The sequence below is a fragment of the Pan paniscus genome, chromosome 14, assembly GCF_029289425.2.
Source record: "Pan paniscus chromosome 14, NHGRI_mPanPan1-v2.0_pri, whole genome shotgun sequence".
Classification (NCBI taxonomy): domain Eukaryota; kingdom Metazoa; phylum Chordata; class Mammalia; order Primates; family Hominidae; genus Pan; species Pan paniscus.
In genome coordinates, this window is record NC_073263.2 from 27,496,662 (window position 1) to 27,512,470 (window position 15,809).

Consider the following 15,809-nt stretch of genomic DNA (forward strand, 5'->3'; position numbering starts at 1 on the left):
ATGACCTGGGGCTTGCAGGGAAGAGGTTCATAAGGAAACACAGCAGGGGAAGAGGGGAAAATTCTAATGTTTCCCAGTACTTTTCCTTACTGAATTTCTCTAGCTACTATATTTAAATTTGGCTACCAGTCATATAAATACAAAAAGGTAAATAACGTCACTCTACTTTCTTGAGAAAAATCCCAATTCTGTGTAATTACAGGGCAGGAGACAGATTACACCAGGCTAGGGGTTAGCTACTTTTGTTTGCCTTTTTGTTATCACCTGTCACAATTTGCTGGGAAGGTAAGAAAACACTGCTGTTTATCTGGATTCATGGCAATCTCTAACTTTTAGAAACTTCAAGGTTTGACTGTGACCATGTTGGCAGAGTCTAACAAATTACTTTGCAAATGAAGTAGACGACACTGATTGATTGTGTTTTACAATACACCAATGGTAGAAAAAGAAAAAAAATTTTTCTTCCTCTAAGTTGAATTTTAGTTCCATGTATGCTTCTTTCCCAAGAAAAACCAATAGAAATTAGGTCAGTTTACATATATAGGCTGGCCATAAAATCTGGGAAACAAAGATAATACTATTTAATTTTGTATATGTGGAAGATATTGTTGATATTATACACAGCTGCCTGTGCTGACTTTAAAGACACATCTCTTATGTGTTAATGTGAAATTGTTACTGGAAATGGGTCCCGATACAGCCCCGAAAGAAGGTTCTTGGATCTCTCCCAAGAAAGAATTCAGGGTGAGCCCATAGAGTAAAGTGAAAGCAAGTTTATTAGAAAAGTAAAGGAATAAAAGAATGGCTACTCCATAGACAGAGCAGCCCTGAGGGCTGCAGGTTGCATTTTTATGATTATTTCTTGATTATATGCTAACAAGGGGTGGATTACTCATGCCTCCCCTTTTTGGGTCATATAGAGTAACTTCCTATTGTTGTCATGGCATTTGTAAACTGTCATGGCGCTGGTGGGAGTGTAGCAGTGAAGATGACCAGAGGTCACTCCTGTCACCATCTTGGCTTTTGTGGGGTTTGGCCGGCTTCTTTCCTGCAACCTATTTTATCAGCAAGGTCTTTATAACCTGTATCTTGTGCCGACCTCCTATCTCATCCTGTGACTAAGAATGCCTTAACCTCTTGGGACTTCAGCCCAGTAAGTCTCAGCCTCATTTTACCCAGGCGCTATTGAAGATGGAGTTGCTCTTGTTCAAACACCTCTGACATAATGATAGGGTTTGTACTGAAAGCTCAGCATACAGTTGACAACCATGGGGGCAAATTGGAGCAGTAAAGACAAACTTGATCCTTAAAGCTTCTCAGCCTCTACTTTCCCTTCAATTATCTAAATGAATTGGGTCACAATAATCTCTTTGGTGGATGTGTGCATAATGTAATTAGTTGCTGTTGCATGCAGCTGCACTATAGGAAAGATGGCTCTCTTCAAAATAAAGCATATTTCATAGCTCTTGAACTGAATCATCACTACTTACATGCAAAGAAATAAGTGTGCAACACCCAAATCAAACTAGGCCCACTCCCTGCTGCTTTTTAGGTAGATTGTTCAGTAGAGAGCTTTCCTGAGTCTCAAGACTCCAGTGCAAATGATGAAGGCTCTCAGGAGAGCACAGCATGGAGCAAGCGCTGATACAAGAAGGAAGATCAAGTTGACCAGATGATCCAGACATTTAATAAGAACTTCCCAAAGTTTTCAGTATTCAAATAATTATACAACTGTTGACTTTTTTTTTTTTTTTTTTTTTGAGACAGGGTCTCACTCTATCACCCAGGCTAGAGTGCAGTGGCGTGATCTTGGCTCACTGCAACCTCCACCTTCCAGGTTCAAGAGATTCTCCTGCCTCAGCCTCCCCAGTAGCCGGGATTACAGGCGCACGCAACCAGGCTCAGCTAAATTTTGTATTTTTAGTAGAGATGGGGTTTCACCATGTTGGCCAGGCTGGTCTCAAACTCCTGACTTCAAGTGATCCACACACCTCAGCCTCCCAAAGTGCTGGGATTACAGGCATGAGCCACCGTGCCCAGCTGACATTCTATTGAAGAGAAAGAGGAAACAATATGTATTAGGTTTCAAGACCTAATTCTTTCCCATGTTTTAAAATAAGATGTCTAAGTGATTACAATTTTGCATGGTTCCTACCTTAGGCACTTTCTCTAGGAACCTAATGCAGTTAGAAACATTTGGTGAAAAATAATTTACTATCCAGAAAGTTTTCCTGTTTCCAAGATAAGAAAGCCTGTTCTGCCATCCCAGCAGGCAAGGGTTGTTTAAGTTACTAGATAACAAAGTTGTTATTGATTCTAGTATTTTTACTCTTCCTGATTCCCTGCAGTCCAAAGGGAGTTTGTCAGACCAGGAGTGATTTTTATTAAAAAAAAAAAGAGTAGTTGCTATTGTTGTAACTGGCCTCATTGTGACAGATGGGATCCTAGTGTTTTCTCGCTGCCCTTTACTCAGGAGCTAGGAGAACAGAAAGCAAATAACCAAGAAACCAACACACTCATAGTAATCTGGATTTCTCAGAGTTGAGCCACAGCACTTGGAAATCAAATATTGGCTCCTCCTGAACGCCCCTTTTAGCCTGGTGTTGTTAACCAGTTTAACATTCCCTTATCACATGCTCATGTGGGCAGAATTAAATGGAATTAGCTGCAAATTATATAAAATTCATTTACCTTTAAAGGAAGCTATTTGGTCATGTTCAGTGTAGACAGAGCATTGCATTAAGACACAAGTTAATGGTACTGCCTGGAGATGAATCAATTTGCTTTGGTTTTATTACCTCCCTTTATTTGTTCTTATGTGGTAGCTACTGTGACTGGAAATGCTCAGCTCAGGTTCACAGAGCCCATGTCAGAGCCACATTAACATCTCAAGGAGAGTCCCACTGTTTCTAAAGAGCTCAGTCCAAGTAAACACAGTAGCAAAGTAAGATCATGCTGATCCTCCCTTAATACTTAGTCACAAAGAATGGATGCTGAACAAGGTGGCTTATGCCTGTAATCCTAGCACTTTAGGAGGCCTAGGTGGGAGGATTGCTTGAGGCCAGGAGTTCAAGACCAGCCCGGACAACATAGCAAGACCTTGCCTTTACAAAAAAAAAGGAAAAAGAAAAAGTTAGCCGGGCATGGTGGAGCATGCCTGTAGTCCCAGCTACTCCAAAGGCCGAGGAGAGAAGATTGTTTGAGCCCAGGAGGTTGAGGCTGTAGTGAGGTAAGATTGTGCCACTGCACTCCAGCCTGGGTGACAGAGGGAAACCCTGTCTCAATTAAGAAGATAAATAAATTTTAAAATGTGTGATGTCTAAGAGAGAAAGGCAAACCTATGAGAATGTTGAGGATTGATAAGCATCTTGTCCATATAGGGGTTCAAATAACATCTATTGAACTTCTGCTTTCTGCACTGACTTAGGCATTTTTCTAAGATTTCTTCATTTCGACCTCACCACAACCTCATGATGCACAGGTATATTTTTATTTGAATGTGCATGCTTCATGTGTTCTTTAAGAGAGTACATAAATCTCTATATAACAAATAAATTATGCTTGAGGTATCTATTGTTGTTCTCAATTTATAATGTTCATAAGAATGACTGTGGGCAGGCGCAGTGGCTCACGCCTATAATCTCAGCACTTTGGGAGGCCAAGGTGGACAGATCAAGAGATCAGGAGTTCAATACCAGCCTGGCCAACATAGTGAAACCCCATCTCTACTAAAAATACAAAAAAATTAGCCAGGCATGGTGGCATGTGCCTGTAGTCCCAGCTACTTGGGAGGCTGAAGCAGGAGAATTGCTTGAACCCAGCAGGTGGAGGTTGCAGTGAGCCGAGATTGGGCCACTGCACTCCAGCTTAGGCAACAGAGTGAGACTTTGTCTCAACAACAACAAAAAAAAAACAAAAAAAAGAATGACTGTGTACATGTTTAAAATGCAGACTCCCCAGTCTCACTCACCCCCATATCGTTATTCAGAAGGTCTGGGGTTGGGCTCAGATATTTTCATTTTATAAGCATCCCAGTGATTCTTGATATACACAGTTCATGAGTCACACTTCCGGGAACACTTCCCTATAAATCCATGTTACTTCATTGATTAGTAAGAGTTTGTATTTTTCTGAGATTTGCCTAAAGGTAAATGTGTTGCAATATGTAACTGGAGAAAATATAAAAAATAAATGTATCCAAATACTGTGTCTCTGTGCACAACAATACACTCCTAAGAGATATCTACCACAGGAAGAATTCCTAATTGGCAAATATGATAAAGTTGAGACCACAGTCAGTTAGCCTTTTACTTTAATCTTTGCAAGAGAGGCTGTGGACCTAGCCTAGGCTGTCAAAAGAGAAGGCTTCACTTGTGCTGCTCTGAGTTTAGCATTGACTCTCCCATCTTAACCCCATCGATTTCTAATTTTAACGTGGATTTGATTTGGGGGGACACACAGAGGAATCACTTTGACGGCAGTGTTCCTGCACCCTCACAAAGACAACCAGGGTTGACCATGACCCTTTTTCTGATGTGGAAAAAGCAGGAATGGGGCAGGATTCCAGCTCTGCTCTGGCCTAGAGACTAGAATGACTCCTTTCCCTCCCTAGACATTTTAAGGTTTCCTCTGAGTTTATGATGACAGCTTCATCTCCAACCCACGAAAGTAAGAACCACAGACAATGCTAGGGGGGTGCTCTCTGGCCAGAACACACTACTTAGATGCTGGGTTCCACACCTACTGGGCTAGCTAAGGCATTTTGAGTTGTGATTAGTTCACCCGCTCAAGTCTTTATTTTGGCTTTCCTGGCTGTGAAAAAGAAGGCCCTGCCCCTTCTCCACACCTGTGGGGTCTCTCTGTGGTGTGCTGATGGCGGACAGAGAGTTCTCCAGCAATCCGCCTCCTCCAGCCCTTTTAAGCAGGACTGTACCTGGGGGCACATTCCCCTAAAACACTGAGTAATATACCTACTAAGTACTTCCTCCCAGTGTTCCTGAATATACCTCTCCAGGTCTACCCATCTGGAAATATCTTTAGACATCAGCTCATGGTGATAGTCTGTCATTCTTCTAGATGCAGTAATAGCCAATAGTTCAATGTTTATATGCACATTAAAAGCAATGCTGGGGGAGAAAGGAAGAGATGACCATTTATTGAATGCTTTCAAAGTGCCAAGAACATTAGATGTTTTGTCTCATTAAATCCTCACAAAAACAATAAAAAATATTTTTTGAGTGCTTACTATATAGTAAGATAGTACAGTGTCACAGCCAACAGAATGGATTTTAAGGCCACATCAAGGCCAGGTGTGGTGGCTCATGCTTGTAATCCCAGCACTTTGGGAGGCCGAGGTGGGCAGATACTTGAAGTCAGGACTTCGAGACCGGCCTGGCCAACAGGCAAAACCCTGTCTCTACTAACAATACAAAAATTAGCCGGGCATGGTGGTGCATGCCTGTAATCCCAGCTACTAGAGAGGCTAAGGCAGGAGAATCGCTTGAACCCCAGAGGCAGAGGTTGCAGTGAGCTGAGATCGTGCCACTGCACTCCAGCCTAGGCGACAGAGCAAGATTCAGTCTCAAAAAAAAAAAAAAAAAAAAAAAACCAGGCATGGTGGCTCACGCCTGTAATCCCAGTACTTTGGGAGGCCAAGGTGGGTGGATCGTCTGAGGTCAGGAGTTCGAGACCAGCCTGACCAACATGGTGAAACCCGTCTCTACTAAAAATACAAAATTAGCCAGGCATGGTGGCACATGTCTGTAATCCCAGCTACTTGGGAGTCTGAGGCTGGAGTATCGCTTGAACCCAGGAGGTGGAGGTTGCGGTAAGCCAAGATCACGCCATGGCACTCTGGCCTGGGCAACAGAGCAAAACTCTATCTGGAAAAAAAAAAAAAAAAGCCACATCATCTCTGCTTGGATCTAGGCTCTGCCACTTACTAGCTATATAATTCTAGGCAAGTAACTTACCATCACTGGGCCTCAATTTCCTCCACTGGAAAATGGGATAACAGTAATTGGCTCATGGGGTTAACATTGGAAAATATTTAAACAACGCCTGGCTCCATGCATTTGCCATTATGATTACTATGTGCAACGGGGCCAGCTTATGGAACAGTGCTAGTATTTCCATTTTACAAATAAGGGCAGGGAAGCTTAGTGAAGTCATGTAACTTGGCAAGGGACACACAGCTTGTGCAGGGCAGAGCCTGATGTGGAGGACAGGTGTATGCAGCTCCTGACCTTTCTATGGCCCGCCAAAGCCAGCGCATATTTCTACCAATGAGTTTTGGTTACTCAAAGCGTGTGCAGGCAGGTGCACAGTGAGAGATCTACAGGCATTTGATCAGTATATGTTACTGAAAATCTGGGTCCTTCAAAGCATAAACCATGTGAAATGTAGGATGGTTGAGGAAGGAAGCTGGAGGGTAGTGTGGGTCAAGCCTTCTTTAGGCTGCAGCAGGAACCTGGAGGTAAGGAGAGGCTCCTAGGAGAACAAAGGATTAGTCATAGGAAATGGTGGTAGGAGGAGGAGGTGGAAGGCAAAGAAAAGGAACTGTGTGGAAGCAAGGAGCTGGTTACCTAGGACTAAGCTCAGAAGGGAAGCAGCAGGGATTTCTGGAGACTGCACATCTGGAAGGTAGAACCAGAGATGAGACAACCAAAGGGGCAGAGCTGTAGGGGGTGAGCCACCGGGAACACCAGGAGTGGGGAGCAACAGCTGGCCTCAGATCCTTTGAAGCCTGAACGTCCTTTCATACTTTTCCTTTCATCAGCAGAGTGAACTGAGGACCACGGAAGGATTAAACCAAAAGTGGAAAGAGCTCGTGTCTGGGGGCCCCACTCCCAGGGAGGAAGCGTTGAGCAGTGGCTGGAGGAAGCAGCAGACAGTTCTGGGGCACACGGAGTCCCCCCTCCTGCCCTTCTACTCCTCTTACACCAGAGAGAGCTAACAAGGTAGGGAATAAGACAATTACCCAATTCAATTCGGTTTTTAAGCTGCTTTTATCTTTACAGTTCAGGGAGCACTGAATCATCTGGAAAATAATTTCAGCTCTCTGCTTATTTTCACTAGATTGCTTAGCCCTAGGAATATTGGAAAACCCTTCATTCAAAGTCTGAGGTCCTTTCCTCTCTCCAATCCCCACAACCCAAGCTGGGTTTCCCTGGCCCCTCTCAGACCTGGATACCAAATTCTGGGTATTTATTTATATATATATATTTTTTAATTTTTTGAGACGGAGTCTCGCTCTGTCGCCCAGGCTGGAGGGCAGTGGCGCGATCTCGGATCACTGCAAGCTCCGCCTCCTGGGTTCACGCCATTCTCCTTCCTCAGCCTCCCGAGTAGCTGGAACTACAAGCGCCCGCCACCACGCCCGGCTAAATTTTTTTGTAGTTTTAGTAGAGACGGGGTTTCATCATGTTAGCCAGGATGGTCTCGATCTCCTGACCTCATGATCCGCCTGTCTCAGCCTCCCAAAGTGCTGGGATTACAGGCGTGAGCCACCGCCCTCGGCCAATTCTGGGTATTCATAAACCAGCAGGAGGGAAACATTGATTCGACTTAGGAAAATGAAAACCTGCCTGCATTAGTGCTCATTGAAGGAAATGCTAATGAACTAAAGTGCAATCAATTATAGAAGTATTCTCATTCCACACATCACATCGTTTGCTTTACAGAATTTTCCAACTCAAGAAATAATTTTTATTTTCAACAGAGATTTAATTATAAAATGAATATAAATTCCACGTGCATTCATGATGTATACCTTGGAGTTAAGTGGGATTCATCTGTTTTTTTCATTTATAATGGGATGCAGTGGCTTAAAAATCTTATCACCAAGACAAATTCAGCCCTTAGCATGCCTCTGAAACCACCGAGGAAGACTTAGCCACTTACCAAGAACAAGGTAACCTGTGTTCTCCCGGGTGTAAACCGCGTCTCTGTGAAGGGAAAGGGGGAAGAGGGCCAGCAAGGACCTCCAGTATCAGCGAGGACTATCAGGACGTCCTGCTAATAAACGACTTTTTCACTGTCCACACTTTAATTGGTTTACAGCCTTTTTTGTTTATTTATCCATAAGAGCTGCTGTTAAATGGCTCGGGAAGGTGCTCGCCTAATGGCTCGGTATCGCTGCCGGGCCTGTTGTGGGCAAGGCGGCTTGGAGGGGGCGCAGGCGTCAGCGGGGATTCAGAGCGGAAACGCATTTCGCCTGTAATGGACTCGGCGATTTTACGATACCAGGAGCTAGATCCACGGGGAAGTACAACACACGACCTTACTAAGCGGAGGGTTCCGCTTGATGCGTTTTTTATACGGCCGTACGTGATAAAATTCCAGATAACTTTGTTTCATCTAATAATAATAATAACAATAATAAATGGTTGTTTGACCTTTGCTCCCTGGGTCCCTTCTATAGGTCGCAGGCAGCAGAAAATGCTAATTGTGAAAGTGAGAACGCGCCTCCATGGAATACCCCCGGCGATCCCCTCCTCCTCCCCCACAGCCGCGGGTACCCGGGTTTTTGCCGGCGACTGCAACCGGCGGATTTGCTTTCTGCTGAGAGCCTCTTTTCTTTCTGCAGGGCCGAGCAAAAATATTAAATGGAAGCAAATGAAGCATCGAAATGGAGACCAATTTACAGAAATGTGCAATTAGTTGAGAAGTGCAAAGTAAACACTCCGGGGGTGGCAGGCGAGGCAGGGAGCAGGGGAGGGAGAGTGGGGCGCAGACTGAGTCCAGAGTGGGTGTAGGGGTGCCCAGGGAGGAGGGGAAGGGGGAGGAAAAGGAGGGGGAGGGGAAAAGTGGCCGATCTTTGTCCTGAGCGGAGCTTGCCGTCCGCTCATAACCGCGTCGCCAAGTCAACCCGCGGCGACTCGGCAGATTATCTCCAAGGGTCAACACGCCGCGGCCAGGCAACCCCCTCCAGCCTGCCCTCCTGATCGATGTGGTCACTCGCGGCCAGGGCGATAGGGTAGAGTTCTCCGCGGCCGCAGACAATGGACTCATTGACGCGGGCGCACAGAGATTAGGTGCCCGGGCCCCACGGCCTTTCACTCTCTGCCCCCACCAAAACTGCAGGTGGCACTTTTCCCTGAAGAAATCACCGAAACTCTCCCCGCCCGCCGCCGTGCTTCCCTTGGCCTGTCTTCGGTGACAGCAAGGGCATCTACAAGCCAGGGAGCCACACATCAGAGCCACACACATGAGGCCACAGGCCAGGAAGCCACACACATGAGTTCTCACACATCGAAGCAAATGCTGAGACTATACCGGCCTCCCGCAAGAGAAGGAATCTGCAGAGAAGTCCACATTCCCGACTGGCTTTTTTGTCTTTTAATAAAAATAAAGAGTCCTCAGAATAGAGCACTCAATCCGCACTTAAAACACAAATATTTCCAGTAGGAAGAAAGAAATACATTAAGATTGACTCTCAAACGTCTGGATGTTGGTGCGTTGTTTAGGAAAGGCGGGGCAGTGATTTTTCTCTGGCTTGGTTCTTTGTGGTTCAAGCTCTCTCTTGCTGAGACGTTTCTGCAAAGCTGTCTAGTTTTTCTAAAACCCACGGTGGCGTTTCGAGAAACGTCCTCATTTCGGGAGTATCCAGTCAGAGGCTGGTCAGGCCGCCAGGCCTAGCGGATCATGCCCAGGCAGGGGGTTGGACGTCACCGCCACCCGGAGGTCATCCATCCGCGTCAGTGGGTGCAGAAAAAGTGGCCCTGTTTAAGTCAGGACCCCAGAATGCCCAGAAGTTACTGAATGGTTTGAAGCCAAGCACAGATGTTATCATGGAAAATGCAGCGTTTTTATTTCTTTTTCTAAATATGTAACTCTTCCTCCACTTCCCCCTCTCCTGCTTGCCTTATTTCAATTGCAAGCAGAAGAGAGTGGGTGTTCTCTGCCGGCAAACTCCGCCAGGGTCCCGGCCCGTAGAGAGTCGTCAAGGGTCTGGAACCCCCGTGCCAACACCTGCCCCTGCCTCGCAGCCCCAAGAGGAAGGCCGCGTCTTTCCCCCTCGCTGTATTGGGAAGCTACGTTCCGGGCTGGCCAAATGGGCCCCAATTTTCCAAAACCAAAATTTGTAATACCCTTCAATTAAAAAAAAAAAGAATTTAAAAAAGTCTCTGTGAATGCTTCAGAAGTTACCGTTTACACCCCAGAAGTACTTGCAGCACATCCACAAGTAAAAACACACAACGAATGCCAGAGTTTCGTGTGTTTTTTAACCGACATCTTTGTGGCTGTGAACAAACTTCATAAATAAAATAGAATCAAATGCTTCTGACCTAGAGAGCTGGGTCTGCAAACTTTTTTTTTTATCGTATTCCGCAACAGTTAAATAAAAAATTAAAAACTCAACATGTCTCCTTGTAAACTACATCAATTAACAAACACACTATGTCCATTATCAAATATAATAGAAAAAATATAGGAAAATAGAAAATAGAAAAATATAGGAAAATAGAAACGTTTAAGCCACGGTGAAAATGTTTCTATAAATGAGTGGTTCTAATGTTTTCGTGAGCGCCCATTTTGGAGAGCACCGCCAGCTGCCCGTTCAGGGGTGTGCAGCAAACTCAGCTGAGAGAGAAAATTGGAACAAAAGCAGGTGCTCGCGGGTACCTGGGCCTAGCCTCTTAGTGCGGCCAGCCAGGCCAATCACGGCCCCCGGCTGAACCACGTGGGGCCCCGCGGAGCCTATGGTGCGGCGGCCGGCCCGCCGGTCCGCGCTGGCTGTGGGTTCCCTCTGAGATCAGTGCGGAGCTGTCAAAGCGAGCAGGGGTGGCGCCGGGAGTGGGAACGCCACACAGTGCCAAGTCCCCGGCTCCAGCTCCCGACTCCCAGCTCCCGGCTCCCGGTGCCCAATCCCGGGCCGCAGCCATGAACGGCGAGGAGCAGTACTACGCGGCCACGCAGCTTTACAAGGACTCATGCGCGTTCCAGCGAGGCCCGGCGCCGGAGTTCAGCGCCGGCCCCCCTGCGTGCCTGTACATGGGCCGCCAGCCCCCGCCGCCGCCGCCGCACCCGTTCCCTGGCGCCCTGGGCGCGCTGGAGCAGGGCAGCCCCCCGGACATCTCCCCGTACGAGGTGCCCCCCCTCGCCGACGACCCCGCGGTGGCGCACCTTCACCACCACCTCCCGGCTCAGCTCGCGCTCCCCCACCCGCCCGCCGGGCCCTTCCCGGAGGGAGCCGAGCCGGGCGTCCTGGAGGAGCCCAACCGCGTCCAGCTGCCTTTCCCATGGATGAAGTCTACCAAAGCTCACGCGTGGAAAGGCCAGTGGGCAGGTAAGCCTGGCTCCCCACCCCTTTCTCCTTTCCGGTTCTCACCCGGCCGCCTTACCTCCAAGCGCTCCCAGGAGCCTTCTCTCTGTTCCCGGCGCCTTGGATTATCCCGGGTAGGACTAAACTACATCAGGGAGCTACCGAGCCCATCCCTCACAGCAGTGCTTCTCTGGTCCAGTTTGAAGCATCTTTCCCACCCAGCTCTCCTGGGAGTGTACACTCCTTCCTTCCCTGTTCGCTGAGCCCATCTTCGCCCCAGGAGCCCGCGCTCCCAGCGCCATCCTTAGAGAGCCGAGGCTGAGTCCTGCTCAGGGCTTCGGACACTACAGATCCTCCTCGAGCAGGGGATCCGGGAACCCAGGACTCCTTGGTAGTGCACATCGAGGAAGCCGAGTAGGGACATGGGTGCCTCGGACCCAGGCCCCAGATCGCCTTCGGAGCCCCGGAGCCCCTCACTTCCCGCGCTTCGTTAAGGAAGGGCAGGCATCTAGGGGCGCCAGGTAGGTGCAGAAAGGCAGGGAGGGAAAGGAAACTGCACCCAACCCAGCAGTGTCCGGCTGCCCTGGTTGGGGAAACAGGATAGGAGTAAAGAGGAAGGGGCTGGGGCAAGGCGGGGGCTCACCGCGAGGCTGAAAGCCGGCCTCTCAACGTCAGAGCCTGGCAGCTAGGAGAGCAATCTGAGAAGCGAATTCGTTTTTCACCAACCGAAAGCAATTGAAGCTGTCTCCCCGCACCGCTTCCCAGGAAGTAATTTTTCAGGAGATGGGCGCTCCCTGCCTAGCTGGTGGGGAGGCGAGAGGCCTGGTTCCTGCGGCCCTCCGCGCTGGCAGAGAACAGAAGGTCTTTCCCGGAGCCGGGAGCCGGAGGCACGGGGTAGCCCCCGGGTCCTTCGCGGCCCCGCGCGAGCGGCAAGTTCCGGCGCGGCCTGTGTCGTCGCCGCTACTCACTGTCATCGCTGCCGTGCCTCAGCCACTTCTGGTCACACCTGCACCGCAAATAGTTGCCTTTTCCTTTCAACTGGCAGCCGGGAGTAGGGGGAAGCAGCTCGAGCCGGCGTCCCCCGGCCCACCCCGAAAATCCTCAGCGCCCATCTGCGGGGTCTGGCCAGCCCTGCCTGACACTGACCCCAGGCGCAGCCAGGAGGGGCTTTGTGCGGGAGAGGGAGGGGGACCCCAGCTTGCCTGGGGTCCACGGGACTCTCTTCTTCCTAGTTCACTTTCTTGCTAAGGCGAAGGTCCTGAGGCAGGACGAGGGCTGAACTGCGCTGCAATCGTCCCCACCTCCAGCGAAACCCAGTTGACAGGGGCGCCAGAAGCTGCCGCGGCGCCTCTGCAAATTTATCCAGCTCGCGCAGCCCGGGCCAAAGGCCTTGAAGTCTCCGGAAATGCGGGGTTCTTAGGAGGCGGGAGGACAGTCCCTCGAACAAAGGTGGGGGGCTCCCCGTCCTCACCCAGTTTTCTTCCAGGGCTGCCTCCCCTCCAGACCTCTCTTCTGGCCTCCTAGGCCCTCGGAGCTCCTGCTTTCCCACCCTGGGCCTTCCTCAGGAAATGGGCGACATCAGGGTCCCGAAAGAGGATTTGTGAGGTGGAGTAACTTCCCTATCCCAACCCAAGGGGTGATACCTCTGCTCTGGAGGACTTGGGCTTAGGCTGACCCAAGAAGCCAGAAAGTAAAACCAGAAGGCAAATCAACAGCCTTGGCGAGGGTTCGGGGACCCAAGGAGGGCGACACTCTCGGGCTCGAGTTGGCCCCAGGCCTTTGCTGGCGCCCTCTAACCCGCTGCATGCTCGACTCTCGGGGAAGGAGACGACCTCCCCTCTCTTCCCCTGGAAGCCGTCTGCGGGGCCGGCTGCTATCCCTGCGTTCCTCTAGGGGAAACTTCGATGGAGCCGAAATTCAAAAATTGCAAACCCACCTGCCCCTGGGAAGAGCGAAGTGACAAAAGGGCTCTCACTGGCAGTACGAATCTGAATGCTAATGACAACAGAGGTTTTGAAAAACATTGACCCCCAAATGCTTCAGCAGCGCTGTCCAGCTGGCACCTAAACTGCATCACCCTGCGCCTTGGGGAAGGGCCCAGGCTTGGCGACCTTGACCTTTTCCCACCATCCTCAACCTCCACCCCTGCCGCGTCGCGCTGAGCACAGGTCCCCCGGGAATAGTGCACCCCAGGAAGTCTCTCCCTGAGCAGTCTCTCGCAGGGACTTCACGAAGCCCTCTCGCAGGGACTATACGAAGCCCGCAGCCTAAGGCAGGAACCCAGAGACATGTGGGTTTAATGTAAAAACTTTGGAGAGCCTTTCAAAATGTTTATTGAAGGCCCGTCTCGCTTCTCTCCCAGGCGTGGGATGCCAGGTAGATTCGGGGATGCCCCCAGGGAGTAGAACTCTCCCTGGACTAGGGTTTGAGCCTCTGCTTCAGCTTCTGGCGCCTCTTCTCGACCTGGGGGGAAACCCAGTAGGGTTCCATCGCGAAATTAACCCCGCCCCCAACACACACACACTCGCCTTTCAATTCCTTAAGGCTTAGCCAACATTCACAGGAGAAATGTCCCCTGCCTTTGCTCTAAGACAAGCCTCTCCCCGGAACTTTGGTGGAACTTCCCGCGCCAGCGTCCACAGCCTGGGTGTAGTCAGTATTTTCCACAGAAAAGAAAAGATTGGGACCTGGCTGAGCGCAGCGGCAAACAGTGAATGTGGGTCTCCAACCTCCTGGGCCAGGGCGTCCTGTTGCATCTTGGAGACACGAGAGGCTTGTTTCTGCACCACTACCACCTCCTCCGTAGGGCTGTCGGTTCTGCAGCTGGGCTAGGGCCCCTGTGTCTCCCCTCAACACCTCTGAGGGCATTTGGGATCCAGGGCATAGAGTCTGGAGCTGCCAGAGTTCTGCCCTGGCCAACGTGACCCCCAGAACAATATTCTTTCACTTCGCGGGCGGAAGTCCGGCTGAAGTTAAAACAATTATGGAGAATTTGCTGGCTCTCAGGTTGGGACTAATTACGATATAACTATAGAGAGAGGAAACACATGGTCAGATATAACAAAATGTGTCACAGTCTCCATTAGCACAAAGATTTTCAAACTGCAGGTTGCACCCATTCGCAGGTCATAAAATCAATTTACTAGGTTGAGATTAGTATTTTTTAAACGAAATAGCAGATAATGGAGAGAAAAGTAGATAGCATCATACGTGGTAAACGTTTGTTTTATGTCCTTAAGATTTGTCAGTATAACTGACCTACAGTGTCCGTGTGTGAACTACACAACGATCCGAAATGTATTTCTCACATTTGTGGGTCACCATCAGGAGGTTTTTTTAAGCCCTGGATTAAAGGCGTTTTATTGCTTTTGTAGGATCCAGCCGGTTTAACTATTATATACATTTAAATCAACATCAATCAGTTGATTAACACCGATTATATGAGCGCATTCAAGGACCACTCATTGGCAGAGCCAAGCTTAGGCTCACGGCGAGAGCTGACTCGAGTTTGGTCTCCAATAAAAAGGCTATCTTTATTAGGAAGGGCTTGAGTTACTAGGGAAGAGCTTCGCGCGCCTACACTAGGCGCTGAAATGGGATGCTGGGGCTTGGTGGCTCCGGCGGGAGCAGCTGGTAGGGCTAGGGCTCCCTGGCCCCCCTTGAAGGGGTTGGGCTGCGTGGGTGGGGGCTGTGCCGGGCTCCGGGGGCCACACTCACGCCCTGTGTCGCCCGCAGGCGGCGCCTACGCTGCGGAGCCGGAGGAGAACAAGCGGACGCGCACGGCCTACACGCGCGCACAGCTGCTAGAGCTGGAGAAGGAGTTCCTATTCAACAAGTACATCTCACGGCCGCGCCGGGTGGAGCTGGCTGTCATGTTGAACTTGACCGAGAGACACATCAAGATCTGGTTCCAAAACCGCCGCATGAAGTGGAAAAAGGAGGAGGACAAGAAGCGCGGCGGCGGGACAGCTGTCGGGGGTGGCGGGGTCGCGGAGCCTGAGCAGGACTGCGCCGTGACCTCCGGCGAGGAGCTTCTGGCGCTGCCGCCGCCGCCGCCCCCCGGAGGTGCTGTGCCGCCCGCTGCCCCCGTTGCCGCCCGAGAGGGCCGCCTGCCGCCTGGCCTTAGCGCGTCGCCACAGCCCTCCAGCGTCGCGCCTCGGCGGCCGCAGGAACCACGATGAGAGGCAGGACCTGCTCCTGGCTGAGGGGCTTCAACCACTCGCCGAGGAGGAGCAGAGGGCCTAGGAGGACCCCGGGCGTGGACCACCCACCCTGGCAGTTGAATGGGGCGGCAATTGCGGGGCCCACCTTAGACCGAAGGGGAAAACCCGCTCTCTCAGGCGCATGTGCCAGTTGGGGCCCCGCGGGTAGATGCTGGCAGGCCTTCCGGAAGAAAAAGAGCCATTGGTTTTTGTAGTATTGGGGCCCTCTTTTAGTGATACTGGATTGGCGTTGTTTGTGGCTGTTGCGCACATCCCTGCCCTCCTACAGCACTCCACCTTGGGACCTGTTGAGAGAAGCCGGCTCTTCAAAGACAATGGAA

General features: G+C 50.1%; 1 protein-coding gene across 1 annotated transcript; it reads left to right on the forward strand.

The window, feature by feature from the left end:
• Positions 1-9,374: 9,374 nt before the first annotated feature.
• On the forward strand, positions 9,375-15,447 carry PDX1 (pancreatic and duodenal homeobox 1). The gene is made up of 2 exons (XM_034936358.3): positions 9,375-11,290; positions 15,002-15,447. The coding sequence occupies exons 1-2, from the start codon at positions 10,885-10,887 to the stop codon at positions 15,445-15,447; spliced, it is 852 nt and encodes a 283-aa protein (XP_034792249.1). The 5' UTR covers positions 9,375-10,884.
• Positions 15,448-15,809: the final 362 nt, after the last annotated feature.

What these genes read in the sequence shown, in the direction of transcription:
- PDX1 (XM_034936358.3), top strand. Translation starts at nt 10,885, where the DNA reads ATGAACGGCGAGGAGCAGTACTACGCGGCCACGCAGCTTTACAAGGAC. An exon ending in GTGGAAAGGCCAGTGGGCAG is followed by an intron (nt 11,291 to 15,001) that starts GTAAGCCTGGCT and finishes TGTCGCCCGCAG; the next exon opens with GCGGCGCCTACGCTGCGGAG.